Source organism: Salmo trutta, chromosome 1 (assembly GCF_901001165.1).
Source record: "Salmo trutta chromosome 1, fSalTru1.1, whole genome shotgun sequence".
Taxonomy (NCBI): Eukaryota; Metazoa; Chordata; class Actinopteri; order Salmoniformes; family Salmonidae; genus Salmo; species Salmo trutta.
In genome coordinates, this window is record NC_042957.1 from 4,169,902 (window position 1) to 4,191,024 (window position 21,123).

Consider the following 21,123-nt stretch of genomic DNA (forward strand, 5'->3'; position numbering starts at 1 on the left):
GATTTTGGACCACAGATTTGTAATGAACAGTCACTGTACTGTACTGTACCGTAGCTGTTTAATACAGTAGCACTCATGTGTGACCAAACGCTATCATAGACAAAACGCCAAGTCAGTACTTTTTCTGTTTACAATTATTCCAAAAAACATTAAGTTGTTCATACTGAGCAGTTCAGCATATAATTATATCATAGTATGTAATGTATTTCAAACCAGATTTTCCATCCAGTAAATTGCTATTATTACTGGAATTTTATGTCAGTTGGAAGTTTTGAAACCAAATATATTTGGTTACGTCCCAAACTGCACTTTATTCCCTGCATGGTGCACTACTGTTGACCAAAGCCCTATGGGCCCTGTTCAGAAGGGCACTATATCAGGAAAAAGGTGGGATTTGTGACACAAACTCTATTTCAGTCATAGTAGTACAGGCAGCTCTGGTTAGCCTTAGTATTATGGTACATCTGTATTGGTCTCTCTAGGTACCAGGGTAGTATGGTCTGTCTGTATTGGTCTCTCTAGGTACCAGGGTAGTATGGTCTGTCTGAACTGGTCTCTCTAGATACCAGGGTAGTATGGTCTGTCTGTATTTGTCTGTCTAGGTACCAGGGTAGTATGGTCTGTCTGTATTGGTCTCTCTAGGTACCAGGGTAGTATGGTCTGTCTGTATTGGTCTCTCTAGGTACCAGGGTAGTACGGTCTGTCTGTATTGGTCTCTCTAGGTACCAGGGTAGTATGGTCTGTCTGTATTGGTCTCTCTAGGTACCAGGGTAGTATGGAATGTCTGTATTGGTCTCTCTAGGCACCAGGGTAGTATGGTCTGTCTGTATTGGTCTGTCTAGGTACCAGGGTACTATGGTCTGTCTGTATTGGTCTGTCTAGGTACCAGGGTAGTATGGTCTGTCTGTATTGGTCTCTCTAGGTACCAGGGTAGTATGGTCTGTCTGTATTGGTCTGTCTAGGTACCAGGGTAGTATGGTCTGTCTGTATTGGTCTCTCTTGGTACCAGGGTAGTATGGTCTGTCTGTATTGGTCTCTCTAGGTACCAGGGTAGTATGGTCTGTCTGTATTGGTCTCTCTAGGTACCAGGGTAGTATGGTCTGTCTGTATTGGTCTCTCTAGGGACCAGGGTAGTATGGTCTGTCTGTATTGGTCTCTCTAGGTACCAGGGTAGTATGGTCTGTCTGTATTGGTCTGTCTAGGTACCAGGGTAGTATGGTCTGTCTGTATTGGTCTCTCTAGGTACCAGGGTAGTATGGTCTGTCTGTATTGGTCTGTCTAGGTACCAGGGTAGTATGGTCTGTCTGTATTGGTCTCTCTTGGTACCAGGGTAGTATGGTCTGTCTGTATTGGTCTCTCTAGGTACCAGGGTAGTATGGTATGTCTGTATTGGTCTCTCTAGGTACCAGGGTAGTATGGTCTGTCTGTATTGGTCTCTCTAGGGACCAGGGTAGTATGGTCTGTCTGTATTGGTCTCTCTAGGTACCAGGGTAGTATGGTCTGTCTGTATTGGTCTGTCTAGGTACCAGGGTAGTATGGTCTGTCTGTATTGGTCTCTCTAGGTACCAGGGTAGTATGGTCTGTCTGTATTGGTCTGTCTAGGTACCAGGGTAGTATGGTCTGTCTGTATTGGTCTCTCTTGGTACCAGGGTAGTATGGTCTGTCTGTATTGGTCTCTCTAGGTACCAGGGTAGTATGGTCTGTCTGTATTGGTCTCTCTAGGTACCAGGGTAGTATGGTCTGTCTGTATTGGTCTCTCTAGGGACCAGGGTAGTATGGTCTGTCTGTATTGGTCTCTCTAGGTACCAGGGTAGTATGGTCTGTCTGTATTGGTCTGTCTAGGTACCAGGGTAAGGGTGGAGACCAGGATAAGTTCAGGGCAGATGCTTTAACGGGAGGGTCCTCTCTCTTGTTCTATGAAAGCAGAAGCCTGGAATACATCCTGATCGTCATTATGTTTCTCTGTTGTTTTATCAGTGAAAATACACAAATGTAATTAGAGTGATTTTCAGCTCAAATTCCAGGCTTGAAAACCAAAGTGTTAATTTGCAAATAAAGGGAATTGTATACAAGTGCAATGGGACTTGATCTAGCTGGGTTATATTTGAGAGGGTATGTTATGCTGTGAGGAAAATATGTTTTTGAGAGACATATATATTGTATGCAGTGAGTTGGTGAGGAAAGGGGCAGCCAGGCGTGCGGTGATTGTGACTTTGACCCCCATTCCTTGTCAGAGTTCAAACGACAACCACATGTTGTCGAATGGGTTGGAAACATAGTGTACATCCTAAATGGCAGCCTAGTCCCTATATAGTGCACTACTTTAGAGCAGAGCCCTATGGCATCCTATTCCTTATATATAGTGCACTACTTTAGACAGAGCCCTATGGCACTCTATTCCCTATATAGTGCACTACTTTAGACCAGAGCCCTATAGCACCCTATTCCCTATATAGTGCACTACTTTGGACCAGTGCCCAAGTATAGAGTGCCATTTGGTATGCAACTACACACAGCCCTAATCTGAAGTATACAAAACCAATTAGGCTTTATATAGATGGGTTCCACTGGGGTAATGTTGTGTATGGTTACAGGGGGTAATGTTGTGTATGGTTACAAGGGGTAATGTTGTGTATGGTTACAAGGGGTAATGTTGTGTATGGTTACAGTGGGTAATGTTGTGTATGATCACAAGGGGTAATGTTGTGTATGATCACAAGGGGTAATGTTGTGTATGGTTACAAGGGGTAATGTTGTGTATGGTTACAAGGGGTAATGTTGTATATGGTTACAAGGGGTAATGTTGTGTATGATCACAAGGAGTAATGTTGTGTATGATCACAAGGGGTAATGTTGTGTATGGTTACAGTGGGTAATGTTGTGTATGGTTACAGTGGGTAATGTTGTGTATGGTTACAGGGGGTAATGTTGTGTATGGTTACAGCGGGTAATGTTGTGTATGGTTACAAGGGGTAATGCTGTGTATGGTTACAGTGGGTAATGTTGTGTATGGTTACAGTGGGTAATGTTGTGTATGATTACAAGGGGTAATGTTGTGTATGGTTACAGCGGCTAATGTTGTGTATGGTTACAGGGGGTAATGCTGTGTATGGTCACAGCGGGTAATGTTGTGTATGGTTACAGGGGGTAATGCTGTGTATGGTCACAGCGGGTAATGTAGTGTATGGTTACAGCGGGTAATGTAGTGTATGGTTACAAGGGGTAATGTTGTGTATGGTTACAGCGGGTAATGTAGTGTATGGTTACAGCGGGTAATGTAGTGTATGGTTACAAGGGGTAATGTTGTGTATGGTTACAGCGGGTAATGTAGTGTAAGGTTATCGGGGATACTGTTGTGTATGGCTACAGGGAGTAATGTTGTGTATGGTTACAGGGGATAATGTCGTATGGTTACAGGAGGTAATGTATGGTTACAGGGGGTAATGTATGGTTACAGGGGGTAATGTTGTGTATGGTTACAGGGGATAATGTATGGTTACAGGGGATAATGTCGTATGGTTACAGGGGATAATGTCGTATGGTTACAGGAGGTAATGTATGGTACAGGGGGTAATGTATGGTTACAAGGGGCAATGTATGGTTACAAGGGGTAATGTTGTAAAGGAAACATAGTACTACCATGAGTTGGTGGGGAGGCCATGGTGGTTATTGCGTGAGTTACTTTCACCCCCGTCCCTTTAAGAGGTCAAACAACGACATGAGATAATTCATCTCCTAGTCCAACTCAGTGAGAGTTCCAACTTTACTCTATATCAGTTTCTGTTCTGTCCCTGGTTCTCTTTCTGTTGTAGAAAGACGTATGTACTTGTTGTTGCAGTCTTTTATGGGAGACGCCACCACCTTTTCTTTTTAATGTTGTAATTATGAAACGATAAAGACAAAACATGTTATGTTAAAATGTAGTATAATTATATATATATTTTTTTTAACTAAATGTAATCTAAAATGTAATCTATGTAATCCCCAAAAGTAATTATTTTTCATGAGAGGGCCATAAATATTAACTAGTGATGCTACATATTCACAGAAAGGTTAAAATCTCACCTTTCTGGTAAAAAATAGTTGTAAATTGCTGAGGTGTAGTCACTTTAAGACACAAGCTCTCAGTATACAGTACAAATATGATACATATTTTATATTACGTAATTCCTTTTCAACAAAACTGTATGAATAAGTCTTGAAAAGACTTATATGTTTTCTAAATATATTATAATCAAATTATAAAACCTCTAAGTATAAGATAGTACCTTCCTTATAACTGTAAAATACATATTTGTATGTTTAGTGTTAGAGAAAATGTGCACATTTTCTAAAAGTATTTTCTTTTGTTTAAAACAAGCTTTAGCTTGGCTTCCTGAACTCGTTAGTAACTCGCCTTTCATCTCACATTCATATGACAAATCTGTGAAAAAACAAAGTGTTTTTTTTTTGGTTTAAAATCTATGAATTATTTTAGATGAATGGCTATAAATCAATCTCTGATGAAACCACTCTCTACTGCTGTGCTACGATGTCAGGATTTCAGGCATGTGTTTTGTCAGTTGCTGTGACGTAGGGTTCAGCCAGGAGTTGATGGACAGTCGGAAGAGTGAATGAAGGACATCCCAGTGTCAAGTGGTTTCAGATTTCACATCCTACGTCGCACAGGCTCAGAAAATATACTACTGTGTCCGTGGGAACAAGGACTGTCTTTCACAGCAAGCCATTTCCATATACGTTGTCTACATATCGATTTATAAGCGAAAATGTTGGTTGGAACCGGTACCAGAACAACACAGGTCCCCCAAACAGGGGACTTTACATCAGTATAGGCCATAGGTTTACGTTACAGTTGTTTTATTTAACCCAGATGAAAATAAAGTTGTATCTAAAATACGTTGTTTTTTTGTGTGTGTGTGAAATGGTTTTCTCAATCCATTCATTCACCTGTGCTGCCCTCTAGCTGTCTCTTGCAGTAACAAACACTAACTCATAGCCATAAGCACTTCTTCAGCTGTGTCCCAACTCTTTTCCTATCAGTGGTCCATCCACTATCCAGTCATTGAGAAGTTAGTCTTTGGTCCTAGAGACTCTCGAATAGAGCATATCATACCTGCATAGCTCAGCATTACACATTCAAGTAGCACTGTGCAAAATAAGTACAAAAACCTACTTTTTTTGTATATTCACACAGAAAAAGTTAATTATAACATTAAATGAAAGTTATACCTAGTCTGCAATGACATTTTAGTTGCTTCCTGTTTTCTTTACTCGTTCTTTGACAGTAGACAACTGTTTAATGTCGACATGGCCATGTCAAGGCTTTATGGAGAAAGACTCAATCTACATTTTAGTCATTTAGCAGACGCTCTTATCCAGAGCGACTTACAGTAGTGAATACATACATTTCATTTTCATTTCATGCATTTTTATGTTTTTTTTGGCTGATCCCCCGTGGGTATCGAACCCACAACCCTGGCGTTGCACACACCATGCTGGCGTTGCAAACACCATGCTCTACCAACTGAGCCACAGGGAAGCCACAGGGACGGGAGAGTAGACTCGGTCAGAGGTGCTCATGAGGTTTGTTCTGGTGAATCAGGAAGAAACAAAATGCTGAAAATGGAAATGACAATAGAATTGCACTTCTGGATACGTCATTAACCCGTCACGTAGACGTGAGACCAAATAGTTGTATTTGCATAGACATGTGTTTAATAGCCGTCCCTGGATAATTGTCTCCATCCGTGCAGAAATGCGTGCTTGTGAGAAAATGTGTAATTACCAACCAAAAGTCTAAACTTCGGATACTGTTGTTAAAACATCTCGATATATGATAACTTCATAAAATAGCATAGGCGCCCAATTATTCACGGAGCGTTTAGGCGCGTCTCTATTTGTATTTGAGCGGCGGCGCACGATGGGGCAGCGCTCTGTTTTTACGCCCAACGCATTTTGGATACATACAGGTGCTACACGGAAACGATGGTGAGGACAGAGACGCAGAGTCGTGGAAACGACGGAGTTAAAAGTTATTCAATCAGTTCAATTAATGATCATCTCTAAAGAAGCATATCACTAGAAGCGGCGTTAACGTCACTCTCTCCCGCCTATCAAGCGCCTAGTATGCGGTATCTGAAATGAGGCACGGCGTCCGCTTGTCCTGATATGCCTCTCATACGCGAAGATGACACAGGACGAGAGGAGCATCTCAACAACCGACACGGAAGACGACTTTCTCCACGCGTCCTCATTGTTTCAAGATAACCTTTCCGGGGAGGATATCATCATATAACAAAGTGAATGGTTTTTTGATTGAAGAGAGATTTTTTTTTTTAGATAGAAACTAGATGCTTTTCAGGGAAGTAGAGAGATAGAAAGTCACCGGGGTGAAATATGGAGCGTGGATTATACAACCACCTGTTCTCAGCGAGGACCACTGCGTTCTGTTGTTTCTTCTTATGTGAGTCAAGTAAGTTCGTTTTATTATTTATTTGGGTTTAGATTTATCGCCTGACATTCATTCGCGGTTTTATTATTTTTTTTAATGTATTTTTTTTTTTTACCAAGGTGTGTGAATACCATTCAATGATGCAGTCATTTATACCAACAATATTACTTCCTTCATTGACAATGTGCCTACGTCGAGTTCACCGAATGATCTACCATAATAGGAACTGACCTACCATGTTCTCTCGTTCTGTGGTTCCCATCGGTCCAAAACTAATTGGAATTCTCCCGCCTTTTCAATCATTTCCAGGTGCTTAAAATCGACTGCTACAGCAGGTGCGCTGTGGTCGGAATATAAACCGATGTACTCATCGGCTTCTCTTTCCACTGTCCGCCACTCTTGATTTCTCATTAATTAAATGGCTTATTTATCATTATTAAAGCTCGGGGCCAACACAACAGTTGAATACCTCCACATAACTCTAAATGTGGCAGCCGAATGACACACTGACGAGAGTTGTGCAGTTGGCTACAGTGGCTTTATGCACTTCGATAATGGAATGGAGAGGATCTTCAGACAATTTCTCCCAAGAGCACGTTTGGCCCGAGAAGTTGCTGACTCGTTCAGAGGGAGCCACTATAGGGTACTCTCTGAAACAACACACACACACACACACACACACAACACTCGAATGTGCTGCCCAACGGGCTACACGCCTTGCCGAAACAATTTGATCAGTGTCCAAGATCCCAAAGATCCAAGCGCTAGGCATGGACCTGAGGTGTCATCTCTTCTTTACTGACTCCGTTGACCGGCGGGACTTTGATCTGCGGTGTCCGATGGCTTTTTGTTAAACCCCGAGCATCTGGTCTCCGATAGTCTCTGCAGCGTCCTGGTCTTATTCCAGACGGAAGGACAGATGCGCAGTCACAGCGGAGCTTCAAGTACGCGCATAATTGAAGTATGATGTGATGCAAAGAAGATGCCTTGCCAGAATTAGAACACGTGCATTCTGGTAGACTATGGTAGACCAAATATATATATGTTTTAGCAACGTATCCTATCTACAGGTTACAGAAATAGTGACATAGCAGTTTGTATACGTTCCTGATCTCCAACCTACCCCAGCGAAGTAATTTGTTCATAACGCCATGAATGACTTTAATAGACTTTAATAGTATTACATTAAGCCCACGGGTCACTATTAGAGGATTGAATTGCCACATCGTCCCTTCAATGTCCTTTAGTCCTTTCCCATCTAAACTCTCCTGGTGCTTGCCTTCCTGCACAGACCTGACTGACTGGCTGACTGACTGGCTGACTGACTGAATGACTGGCTGGCTGGTTGGCTGGCTGAATGACTGACTGGCTGGTTGGCTGGCTGACTGACTGGCTGGTTGGCTGGTTTGACTGACTGGTTGGCTGGTTTGACTGAATGACTGACTGGTTCTCTGTCTGACTGACTGACTGTCTGACTGGCAGGCTGGCTGTTTTGCTGACTGACTGGCTCTCTGACTGACTGTCTGACTGGCAGGCCGGCTGTTTTGCTGACTGACTGGCTCTCTGACTGACTGTCTGACTGGCAGGCTGGCTGTTTTGCTGACTGATTGGCTGGCCGACTGTCTTGATGGCTGGTTGGTTGACTTGCTGGCTTTGGCTGGCTGGTTGGCAGGCTGACTGACTGTTTGGCTGGCTGACTGGACCTGATTTGCTGTCTCACAGGGTTGTTGGCCCTGGCCTTCCTCCACTGGCTGGCTGGCTGGATGGCTGGTTTTCTGACTCGCTGACTCGCTCTCTGGCAAACTGCCTGACTGGCTGGATGGCTGACTGGGTGGGTGGTTGTCTGGCCGGGTGGCTGGTTGGCTGGTTGGCTGGCTGGTTGGGTGGGTGGCTGACTGGTTGGCTGACTGACTGGTTGGCTGGCTGCTTGGCTGTCTGACTGGTTGGCTGGCTGACTGAATGACTGGCTGGTTGGCTGGCTGGCTGAATGACTGGCTGGTTGGCTGGCTGACTGAATGACTTGCTGATTGGCTGGCTGGCTGACTGAATTACTGACTGGCTGGCTGACTGACTGGCTGGTTTGACTGACTGACTGACTGGCTGGTTGGCTTGTTTGACTGAATGGTTGGCTGGCTGACTGGCTGGCTGGTTTGACTGACTGACTGGTTCTCTGGCTGACTGACTGACTGGCTGACTGATTGGTTGGCTACTTAAGACAAGGTGATAATAATGACATGCTGTTGAGGTCCAGAGGAGGATGACTTACACACACACACACACACACACACACACACACACACACACACACACACACACACACACACACACTGGTGCAAGTGACAAGTGACTTGTTATGATGGACACTTGGTCAAACATACATATCAACAACTTTCAAAATATTCACCATGCAACTGGCAGGTGTCACACAGTAAACTGGCAGGTGTCACGCAGTAAACTGGCAGGTGTCACGCAGTAAACTGGCAGGTGTCACGCAGTAAACTGGCAGGTGTCACGGACTAAACTGGCAGGTGTCACGCAGTAAACTGGCAGGTGTCACGCAGTAAACTGGCAGGTGTCACGCAGTAAACTGGCAGGTGTCACACGGTAAAGAGTCAGGTGTCACGCAGTAAACTGGCAGGTGTCACGCAGTAAAGAGTCAGGTGTCACGCAGTAAACTGGCAGGTGTCACACAGTAAACTGGCAGGTGTCACACACTAAACTGGCAGGTGTCACACAGTAAACTGGCAGGTGTCACACACTAAACTGGCAGGTGTCACACAGTAAACTGGCAGGTGTCACGGACTAAACTGGCAGGTGTCACATGGTAAAGAGTCAGGTGTCACGCAGTAAACTGGCAGGTGTCACGCAGTAAACTGGCAGGTGTCACACAGTAAACTGGCAGGTGTCACGCACAAAACTGGCAGGTGTCACACAGTAAACTGGCAGGTGTCACGGACTAAACTGGCAGGTGTCACACAGTAAACTGGCAGGTGTCACGCACGAAACTGGCAGGTGTCACGCAGTAAACTGGCAGGTCATGAGGATATTCGTTCACATATAGTTCACATTGAATTGAATAGAGAACAGAAATGGTTTATGTTTTGGCGTCAGTGTAATCCTGAATGACAGCTTACTGGCAGCTCAACAATAGGTTGTGTTTGTATGAGGTTGACCCCACAACACCTTCTGACTGAGACGGATGGATTAGCTCACAGCTCATCCCCGGCGTGCGTCCCAAATGGTAGCCTGTATTCCCCGTAGTGCACTACCGTTGATCAGAGCCCTATGGGAATGACACTATATATAGGGAATAAGGTTCCATTTGGTAAACATACCCTGCCCTGTTAGCTGCTGGAAGTAATGATGCGTGTAATTTACTGTGATTACATTGATGAAGGGACCAGTGGGAATCCCTTAGAATGAGACGGGGGGAGAGAGAAGGAGTTCCTCCTTGTGTTTTTTGTTTTATTTTTTTTACTCAAACCTCCCGTGGCCCAGACTGAACCTTCCCGTGGACCAGACTGCACCGTCCCGTGGACTAGACTGAACCGTCCCTCCTGGCCAGACTGAACCGTCCCCCCTGCCCAGACTGAACCGTCCCCCTTGCCCAGACTGAACCGTCCCGTGGCACAGACTGAACCGTCCCCCTTGCCCAGACAAAACCATCCCCCCTGGCCAGACTGAACCGTCCCCCCTGGCCAGACTGAACCATCCCCCCTGGCCAGACTGAACCGTCCCCCCTGGCCAGACTGAACCGTCCTCCCTGGCCAGACTGAACCGTCCCCCCTGGCCAGACTGAACCGTCCCTCCTGGCCAGACTGAACCATCCCCCCTGGCCAGACTGAGCCGTCCCCCCTGGCCAGACTGAACCGTCCCTCCTGGCCAGATTGAACCGTCCCCCCTGGCCAGACTGAACCATCCCGTGGCCCAGACAGAACCTTCCCCCTGCCCAGACTGAACCGTCCCCCCTGGCCAGACTGAACCGTCCCCCCTGGCCAGACTGAACCGTCCCTCCTGGCCAGACTGAACCGTCCCTCCTGGCCAGACTGAACCGTCCCTCCTGGCCAGACTGAACCGTCCCTCCTGGCCAGACTGAACCTTCCCGTGGACCAGACTGAACCGTCCCGTGGACCAGACTGAACCGTCCCGTGGCCCACTCCTACTCTATACATTATACAAGACAAGCCCCTCAGACCAAAATATTAAATCAAATGATATGTATAAATGCATAATTATACCTATGTAACCTGCCTAAATGACTACCGGCCCGTAGCACTCACGTCTGTAGGCATGAAAGGCTTTGAAAGGCTGGTCATGGCTCACATCAACACCAATATCCCAGAAACACTAGACCCACTCCAATTTGCATACCGCACCAACAGATCCACAGATGATGCAATCTCTATTGCACTCCACACTGCCCTTTCCCACCTGGACAAAAGGAACACTTATGTGTGAATAATATTCATTAACTTACAGCTCAGCATTCAACACCATTGTGCCCTCAAAGCTAATCACTAAGCTAAGGACCCTGGGACTAAACACCTCCCTCTGCAACTGGATCCTAGACTTCCTGACGGGCCGCCCCCAGGTGGTAAGGGTCGGTAACAACACATTTGCCACACTGATCCTGAAAAGATTTGGCATTGGTCCTCAGATCCTCAAAAGGTTTTACAGCTGCACCATCGAGAGCATCCTGACGGGTTGCATCACTGCCTGGTATGGCAACTGCTCGGCCTCCGACCGCAAGGCACTACAGAGGGTAGTGCGTACGGCCCAGTACATCACCGGGGCCAAGCTTCCTGCCACCCGGGACCTCTATGCCAGGCGGTGTCAGGGGAAGGCCCTAGAAATTGTCAAAGACTCCAGCCACCCAAGTCATAGACTGTTCTCTCTGCTACTGCATGGCAAGCGCCAAGTCTAGGTCCAAGAGGCTTATAACAGCTTCTACCCCCAAGCCATAAGACTCCTGAACAGTTAATCAAATGGCTACCCAGACTATTTGCACCCCCTCCTCCCTCCCCATGCTTCTGCTACTCTCTGTTAACATAGCCACTTTAATAACTCTACCTACATGTACATATTACCTAAATTTCTTCGACACCGGTGCCCCCGCATATTGACACATTGACTCTGTACCGATACCCCCTGTATATAGCCCCACTATTGTAATTCACTGCTGCTCTTTAATTAATTGTTATTCTTATCAATTTTTTTTTTTTAAAGTTTTGTCTTAAAACTGCATTGTTGGTTAAGAGCTTGTAAGTAACCATTTCACTGTATTTGTATTTGGCACATGTGACAAATACAATTTGATGTGATGTCTTGGATACAACAACAGGTTTGTTCTAAAACTCTGAGCGCCGTGTCTCTTGTGGCCCCTGTAGTTTTCTGCCTTGAGAAGGCCCATTCGCATGCGGAGGACGAGCTGTTCAAGAAACTCTTCATCGGGTACAACAAGTGGTCCAGACCCGTACCCAACATCTCAGATGTCGTTATCGTCAAGTTCGGACTCTCCATAGCACAGCTTATCGATGTGGTAAGTTATATTATAATTATAATTATATAATGATAATAATAGTAATAATAATAATAATAATAATATAATAATATAATATAATAGTATAATAATAATAATAATAATATAATAATATAATATTATAGTATAATAATAATAATAATAATAATAGTAATAATAATAGTATAATAATAATATAATATAATAGTATAATAATAATATAATAGTATAATAATTATATAATAATATAATATAATAGTATAATAATAATATAATAATATAATAATATAATAATAATAATAGTATAATAGTATAATAATTATATAATAATATAATAATAATATAATAATAATAATAGTATAATAATTATATAATAATATAATATAATAGTATAATAATTATATAATAATATAATATAATAGTATAATAATTATATAATAATATAATAGTATAATAATAATAATAGTATAATAATATAATAGTATAATAATAATAATATAATAGTATAATAATAATAATAGTATAATAGTATAATAATTATATAATAATATAATATAATAGTATAATAATAGTATAATAATGATATAATAATATAATATAATAGTATAATAACAGTATAATAATATAATAATATAGTATAATAATATAGTATAATAATAGTATAATAATATAATAATATAGTATAATAATATAGTATAATAATAGTATAATAATATAATAATATAATATAATAATATAATGAAAATAATATAATAATAGTATAATTGTCACGACTTCTACCGAAGTCGATGCCACTCCTTGTTCGGGCGGTGTTCGGCGGTCGACGTCGCCGGTCTTCTATCCATTTTTCATTTTCCATTTGTTTTGTCTTGTTTTCCCACACATCTGATTCTCATTTCCCTCATTATGTGTTATGTATTTAACCCTCTGTTCCCATGTCTTTGTGCGGTATTGTTTCTCTGTTGGTATGTATGCGCACGTTAGTCTGGTTGCGCTGGGTTATGTTAAACCCATATTTGTATTTTTTCGTGCTTTTGGTTCGCCAAATAAAAGGTTCCGTTTTGCCACCAAATATCTGCTCTCCTGCGCATGACTTACTACAGCCCTTCAGGCATACCTTGACAGTATACCACACCCATTATGGAGTAAGCAGGAGCAGGTACCTATGGTAGCAGAGTCCAGGAGCGCGTCCAGGAGCACACGGCGTTGATTCACCATCTCGGCAACCGCCATGGACCGCGTCGTCCAGACGATGGATCACTGGGAGAGACAGGGAGGTCCTCCAGTACCTTCTCCAGCACAACAGGGGTCCTCACTACCCGTCCCTCATGTACCCGGTTCCAGTGGGATGCGTCTCACCCTTCCCGGGGAGTATGATGGGACGGCGGCACGGTGCCAGGGCTTCCTGCTACAGCTGGACCTCTACCTGGGCACCGTTTATCCAGCTTCCTCGGGAAGGGAGAGGGTGTCCACCCTCGTCTCGTTCCTCTCAGGGAGAGCTCTGGAGTGGGCCAACACCGTGTGGGCAGAAGGAGATACGGCGTTGGAGGACTTCACGGAGTTCACCCGCCGCTTCCGGACAGTCTTCGACCACCCGCCCGAGGGTAGAGCGGCAGGTGAACGTCTCTTCCACCTGAGGCAGGGGACGAGGAGCGCCCAGGAGTTCGCCATGAATTTTGGACCTTGGAGCTGGGAGACCGGAGGAGGGGCCTTGGAGCTGGGAGACCGGAGGAGGGGCTTTCACGTGTACCATCTGTGGCCGCAGAGGTCACACTGCTGGTCGGTGCCATGTTGGTTCCTCTGGGGTTCGAGGCAGCAGGCAGGACACTCAGGCGTCATCCCATGTGAGAAGGCACCATTCTCACCCAAAGCCCTCTGTTGAAAACATGTTTTTGTTTGTTACTTTTTTGGAGTTTCCCCCGCATTCCCAGCATAAGGCGCTCGTTGATTCAGGCGCGGCTGGGAGATTTATTGACAGATCATTTGCCCATTGTTTAGGGATCCCCATTGTTCCCGTGGATGTGCCCTTCCCTGTTCACACCTTAGATAGTCGACCATTAGGGTCAGGGTTGATTAGGGTGGTAACCACTCCTTTGGGCATGGGGACGCAGGGGGGTCACACGGAGAGAATTACTCTCTTCCTTATTGACTCTCCTGCATTTCCCGTGGTGCTGGGCCTACCCTGGTTAGCTTGTCATAACCCCACTGTTTCTTGGCCACAGAGGGCTCTCACGGGGTGGTCGTGAGAGTGCTCAGGTAAGTGTTTAGGGGTTTCCGTTGGTGCTACGTGCGCATTCCCCCTGAATATGCCGATTTGGCTCTCGCCTTCTCCAAAAAGAAGGCGACTCAATACCACCCCATCGACGGGGGGATTGTGCGATAGATCTCCTGGTAGACACTGCACTTCCCAGGAATCACATGTATCCCCTGTCACAGGCGGAGACGGTGGCTATGGAAACATATGTTTCTTTTTTGTGAAGAAGAATGAGGGAGGTCTGCGCCCGTGTATTGACTATCGGGGTCTGAATCAGATCACTGTATAGTTACCCGCTACAGCTCATAGCCACAGCGATAGAGTCAATGCACGGGGCACGCTTCTTCACCAAACTAGATCTCAGGAGCGCTTATAACCTGGTGCGTATCCGAGAGGGAGACGAGTGGAAGACGGCTTTCAGCACGACCTCAGGGCATTATGAGTACCTCGTCATGCCGTACGGGTTGATGAATGCTCCATCAGTCTTCCAAGCCTTTGTAGATGAGATTTTCAGGGACCTGCACAGGCAGGGTGTAGTGGTGTATATTGATGACATTCTGATATACTCCGCTACACGCGCCGAGCATGTGTTCCTGGTGCGTAAGGTGCTTGGTCGACTGTTGGAGCATGACCTGTACGTCAAGGCTGAGAAATGCCTGTTCTTTCAACAGTCCGTCTCCTTCCTAGGGTAGCGCATTTCCACCTCAGGGGTGGAGATGGAGAGTGACCGCATTGCAGCTGTGCGTAATTGACCGACTCCCACCACGGTAAAGGAGGTGCAGCGGTTCTTAGGGTTTGCCAACTACTACCGGAGGTTTATCCGGGGTTTTGGCCAGGTAGCGGCTCCCATTACCTCACTGCTGAAGGGGGGCATGGTGCGCTTGCATTGGACAGCTGAGGCGGACAGGGCTTTTAGTCACCTGAGGGCTCTGTTTACCTCGGCTCCGTGCTGGCTCATCCGGATCCCTCTTTGGCGTTCATAGTGGAGGTGGATGCGTCCGAGGCTGGGATAGGAGCTGTGCTCTCTCAGCGCTCGGGTACACCACCGAAGCTCCGCCCCTGTGCTTTCTTCTCGAGGAAGCTCAGCCCGGTGGAGCGAAACTATGATGTGGGGGACCGGGAGTTATTGGCCATCGTCAAGGCTTTGAAGGCGTGGAGACATTGGCTTGTGGGAGCTAAACACCCTTTTCTCATCTGGACTGACCACCGCAATCTGGAGTACATCCGGGCGGTGAGGAGACTGAACCCTCGCCAGGCAAGGTGGGCCATGTTTTTCACTCGTTTTGTTTTCACCCTTTCTTTCAGACCAGGTGCCTAGAATGTGAAGGCAGACGCACTGTCCCGGCTGTATGACACAGAGGAGCGGCCCATGGATCCCACTCCCATCTCCTGGCCTCCTGCCTGGTGGCGCCGGTAGTGTGGGAGCTAGACGCGGACATTGAACGGGAGCGTCGCGTGCAGAGCCCGCTCCCCTCCAGTGTCCCGTTGGACGTCTGTACGTTCCGTCTGCTGTCCGTGACCAGCTGATCATTTGGGCGTCACCCTACAGGCTGTGGAGGCCTTGTTTACGCACGTCTTCCGGCACTACGGGGTACCTGAGAATATAGTGTCTGATCGAGGTCCCCAGTTCACGTCGAGGGTCTGGAAGGCGTTCATGGAACGTCTGGGGGTCTCGATCAGCCTTACCTCAGGTTTTCATCCCGAGAGTAATGGGCAGGTGGAGAGAGTTAACCAGGAGTTAACCAGGATGTGGGTAAGTTTCTAAGGTCCTATTGCCAGGACCGGCCGGGGGAGTGGGCAGCGTTCGTGCCCTGGGCAGAGATGGCCCAGAACTCGCTCCGCCACTCCTCCACTCCTCCACTAACCTTTCCCCTTCCAGTGTGTTTTGGGGTATCAGCCGGTTCTGGCTCCTTGGCATCAGAGTCAGACCGAGGCTCCTGCAGTGGACGACTGGTTCCGGTGCGCGGAGGAAACATGGGACGCTGCCCATGTTCACCTTCAGGGGGCCCCCTTGAGGATCCTTCTCTGCTGCGAGAGTTCCACCATCTCTGTCCGGATCGCCCTGCGCCTCGCCCTCCGGGTCGTCCTCGAGGCCGGAGTCGTCAGGGGGGGTACTGTCACGACTTCTGCCGAAGTCGATGCCTCTCCTTGTTCGGGTGGTATTCGGCGGTCGACGTCGCCGGTCTTCTAGTCATCGCCAATCCATTTTCATTTTCCATTTGTTTTGTCTCGTTTTCCTACACACCTGGTTCTCATTTCCCTCATTATGTGTTATGTATTTAACCCTCTGTTTCCCCCATGTCTTTGTGTGGTATTGTTTATCTGTTTGTATGTAATGCGCACGTTAGTCTGGTTGTGCTGGGTTATGGTAAACCCATATTTGTATTTCCGTGTTCGTTTGTGCCGTGTACCTTTTGGTTCGCCAAATAAAAGGCTCCGTTTTGCCACCAAATATCTGCTCTCCTGTGCCTGACTTCCTACAGCCCTTCACGCATACCTCGACAATAATAATGATAATAATATAATAGTAGAATAATGATAATTATATAATATAATTATATAATATAACGATAATAATATAATGATAATAATAATAATAATAATAATATAAGCCCTTTACCAGTCACTTTCATCCAAAGTGAATAACGGCGCATATATACATTTTCGTATGGGTGGGCCCAGTGGGAATTGAACCCAAGCGTCATGCTCTACCAGTCCAAATGAACCTCACAGGATCGCAGCAGTGTTGACTGACAGCTTGTTGCAGAAAATATGAATTTATGTAAATTATATTCATTTAATATTCTCACATTGTTCCCCAATGAGCTTATCTTTGGGAATAACCAGTTAGTTAAGTGTAATTGGCAAGACCTGTTTATGAAATTGCAAAACAGGTGTTACTAAATGAACTCTCACAGCAAACTGAAACAAATCCTTCAATCTCCATCAGTCGCCTCACATGGGCTTTGAAGCAGAGTAAAGGTGTGAAAAACAACCTAATCAAACAATCCTTCAGTCAATAACTACAGAGAAGTATTGCACACAAGCATGGCCACAATTTAAATTAAGAGTGGCAGGGGTTTTGAATATACTGTACATTGTTACACAAACCTTCTCTTACACTCTCCATCTCTCGTTCTCTCTGTCTCTCTTCCTCTCTCTAGTTCTCTCCATCTCTCGTTCTCTCTCTCTTACTCTGTCTCTCTTCTTCTGTCTCTAGTTCTCTCCATCTCTCATTCTCTCTCTCTTCCTCTGTCTAGTTCTCTCTGTCTCTCTTCCTGTCTCTAGTTCTCTCCATCTCTCGTTCTCTCTCTCTCGTTCTCTCTCTCTCTCGTTCTCTCTGTCTCTAGTTCTCTGCATCTCTCTTCCTCTGTCTCTAGTTATCTCTATCTCGCGTTCTCTCCATCTCTCATTCTCTCTGTCTCTAGTTCTCTCCATCTCTCATTCTCTCTGTCTCTAGTTCTCTCTATCTCTAGTTCTCTCCATCTCTCGTTCTCTCCATCTCTCATTCTCTCTGTCTCTAGTTCTCTCCATCTCTCGTTCTCTCTGTCTCTAGTTCTCTATCACTCTGTCTCTAGTTCTCTGCATCTCTCTTCCTCTGTCTCTAGTTATCTCCATCTCTCATTCTCTCCATCTCTCGTTCTCTCTGTCTCTAGTTCTCTCTATCTCTCGTTCTCTCTGTCTCTCTTCCTGTCTCTAGTTCTCTCCATCTCTCGTTCTCTCTCTCTCTCGTTCTCTCTATCTCGCGTTCTCTCCATCTCTCATTCTCTCTGTCTCTAGTTCTCTATCTCTCTGTCTCTAGTTCTCTCCATCTCCCTTCCTCTGTTTCTCGTTCTCTCCATCTCTCATTCTCTCTCTCTCTTCCTTTGTCTAGTTCTCTCCGTGTCTCGTTCTCTAGATGTCTCCATCTCTCGTTCTGTCTCTAGTTCTCTCCATCTCTCGTTCTCTCCATCTCTTGTTCTCTCTCTCTCTCTTCCTCAGTCTCTAGTTCTCTCCATTTCTCTTCCTCTGTCTTTAGTTCTCTCCATCTCTCGTTCTGTCTCTCTATCTCTAGTTCTTTCCATCTCTCATTCGCTCTCTCTAGTTCTCTCCATCTCTCATTCTCTCTCTCTAGTTCTCTCCATCTCTTGTTCTCTCTCTCTCTCTTCCTCAGTCTCTAGTTCTCTCCATTTCTCTCTTCCTCTGTCTTTAGTTCTCTCCATCTCTCGTTCTGTCTCTCTATCTCTAGTTCTTTCCATCTCTCATTCGCTCTCTTTAGTTCTCTCCATCTCTCGTTCTCTCTCTCTAGTTCTCTCCATCTCTTGTTCTCTCTGTCTCTTTTCCTCTGTCTCTAGTTCTTTCCATCTCTCATTCGCTCTCTTTAGTTCTCTCCATCTCTCGTTCTCTCTCTCTAGTTCTCTCCATCTCTTGTTCTCTCTGTCTCTTTTCCTCTCTCTCTAGTTCTCTCCATCTCCCTTCCTCTGTCTCTTGTTCTCTACATCTCTAATTATGTCTCTCTCTTCCTCTGTCTGTCTAGATCTCTCCAGCTCTCGTTCTCTCTCTCTCTAGTTCTCTCTTCCTCTGTCTCTAGTTCTCTCTATCTCTCTATCTCTCCATCTCTCGTTCTCTGTCTCTAGTTCTCTCCATCTCTTTTCTTCTGTCTCTAGTTCTCTATCGCTCTGTCTCTAGTTCTCTGCATCTCTCTTCCTCTGTCTCTAGTTCTCTCTATCTCTAGTTATCTCTATCTCTCATTCTCTCCATCTCTCATTCTCTCTGTCTTTAGTTCTCTCCATCTCTCGTTCTGTCTCTCTATCTCTAGTTCTTTCCATCTCTCATTCGCTCTCTTTAGTTCTCTCCATCTCTCGTTCTCTCTCTAGTTCTCTCCATCTCCCTTCCTCTGTCTCTTGTTCTCTACATCTCTAATTCTGTCTCTCTCTTCCTCTGTCTGTCTAGTTCTCTCCATGTCTCGTTCTCTATATCTCTCCGTCTCTCGTTCTCTGTCTCTAGTTCTCTTAATTTCTCTGTCTCTGTCTCTAGTTCTCTCATCTCTCGTTCTCTCTCTCTCTTCCCCTCTCTAGTTCTCTCCATATCCCGTTCTATCTGTCTTTCTCTCTCTCGTTCTCTCCATCTCTCGTTCTCTCTGTCTCTCGTTCTCTCGTTCTCTCTGTCTTTAGTTCTCTCTGTCGCTCTTCGTCTGTCTCTAATTATTGTCCTCGTGCTGTCTCTATTTGTACATTTATAAGGTGTAAGGTTTAACAACCTTTCCTATTGCATCATGGTTTCTCTGTGAATACAGCAGCCATCTTACATTTTAAGAAATATATTTAGTATTTTGAAAATAGACCTGCAAAAACAGACCTTGTTTAAACCAGATTTAGTTAACCTATGACCTAGAGATCTTCACATGTCTAAAATGTTGGACTTGTTCTGAAATGGACTTTCCCCCCGGGACCCGATATGCTTAAATAATATTTGGGGCTTTCCCCCCCCCCTCCCCCCCCCCCCCCCCCCCCCCCCTCCCCCTCTCTCTCTCTCTCTCTCTCCCTCTCTCTCTTTCTGCTTCTCTCTTCTTCTCTCTATTTTTCATTCACCTCTTTTTGTATTTTCCTTTCTGCAGGACGAGAAAAATCAGATGATGACCACCAACGTCTGGCTGAAACAGGTGATTCAGTACATTCAGTGTATATAGCATGTGTTTTAGTTCATTCAGTGTATATATAGCATGTGTGTTTCAGTACATTCAGTGTATATATAGCATGTGTGTTTCAGTACTTTCAGTATATATAGCATGTGTTTTAGTTCATTCAATGTATATATAGCATGTGTTTTAGTACTTTCAGTGTATATATAGCATGTGTGTTTCAGTACATTCAGTGTATATATAGCATGTGTGTTTTAGTACATTCAGTATATATAGCATGTGTGTTTTAGTACATTCAGTATATATAGCATGTGTGTTTCAGTACATTCAGTATATATAGCATGTGTGTTTCAGTCCATTCAGTATATATAGCATGTGTGTGTTAGTACATTCAGTATATATAGCATGTGTTTTAGTACATTCAGTGTATATATAGCATGTGTGTTTCAGTACATTCAGTGTATATATAGCATGTGTGTTTTAGTACATTCAGTATATATAGCATGTGTGTTTCAGTAAATTCAGTATATATAGCATGTGTGTTTCAGTACATTCAGTATATATAGCATGTGTGTTTCAGTCCATTCAGTATATATAGCATGTGTGTTTTAGTACATTCAGTATATATAGCATGTGTGTTTTAGTACATTCAGTGTATATATAGCATGTGTGTTTTAGTACATTCAGTATATATAGCATGTGTGTTTCAGTACATTCAGTATATATAGCATGTGTGTTTTAGTACATTCAGTATATATAGCATGTGTGTTTTAGTACATTCAGTATATATAGCATGTGTGTTTCAGTCCATTCAGTATATATAGCATGTGTGTTTTAGTACATTCAGTATATATAGCATGTGTTTTAGTACATTCAGTGTATATATAGCATGTGTGTTTTAGTACATTCAGTATATATAGCATGTGTGTTTCAGTCCATTCAGTATATATAGCATGTGTGTTTTAGTACATTCAGTATATATGTGTCACGGTTGTCGAAAGGAGAAGCGGACCAAAGTGCAGCGTGTGTGTCATTCCACATTTTATTTTCACTGTGAAACTATGTGATACATACAAAATAAATTGAACGAACAAAACAACAATCCGTGACGTAGAGTTACAAACTACACCTACTCAAAAAACATCTCCCACAAACCCAGGTGGAAAAAAACCCTACTTAAGTATGATCTCCAATTAGAGACAACGAGGACCAGCTGCCTCTAATTGGAGATCATCCCAAACAAACCAACATAGAAATACAAAAACTAGAACCTAACAACA

At 44.6% G+C, this 21,123-nt stretch overlaps 1 protein-coding gene across 1 annotated transcript in view; it reads left to right on the forward strand.

Moving 5' to 3' along the window:
- The first annotated feature begins 6,226 nt into the window (after window positions 1-6,226).
- chrna2b (cholinergic receptor, nicotinic, alpha 2b (neuronal)) overlaps window positions 6,227-21,123 on the forward strand; it is a 43,408-nt gene continuing 28,511 nt past the window's right edge. Inside the window, exons 1-3 of the mRNA XM_029694148.1 lie at window positions 6,227-6,472; window positions 11,839-11,990; window positions 19,820-19,864. Of these exons, the coding sequence (XP_029550008.1) occupies window positions 6,397-6,472; window positions 11,839-11,990; window positions 19,820-19,864 (273 nt within the window). The 5' untranslated portion in view covers window positions 6,227-6,396. The remainder of the gene's footprint in view (window positions 6,473-11,838; window positions 11,991-19,819; window positions 19,865-21,123) is intronic.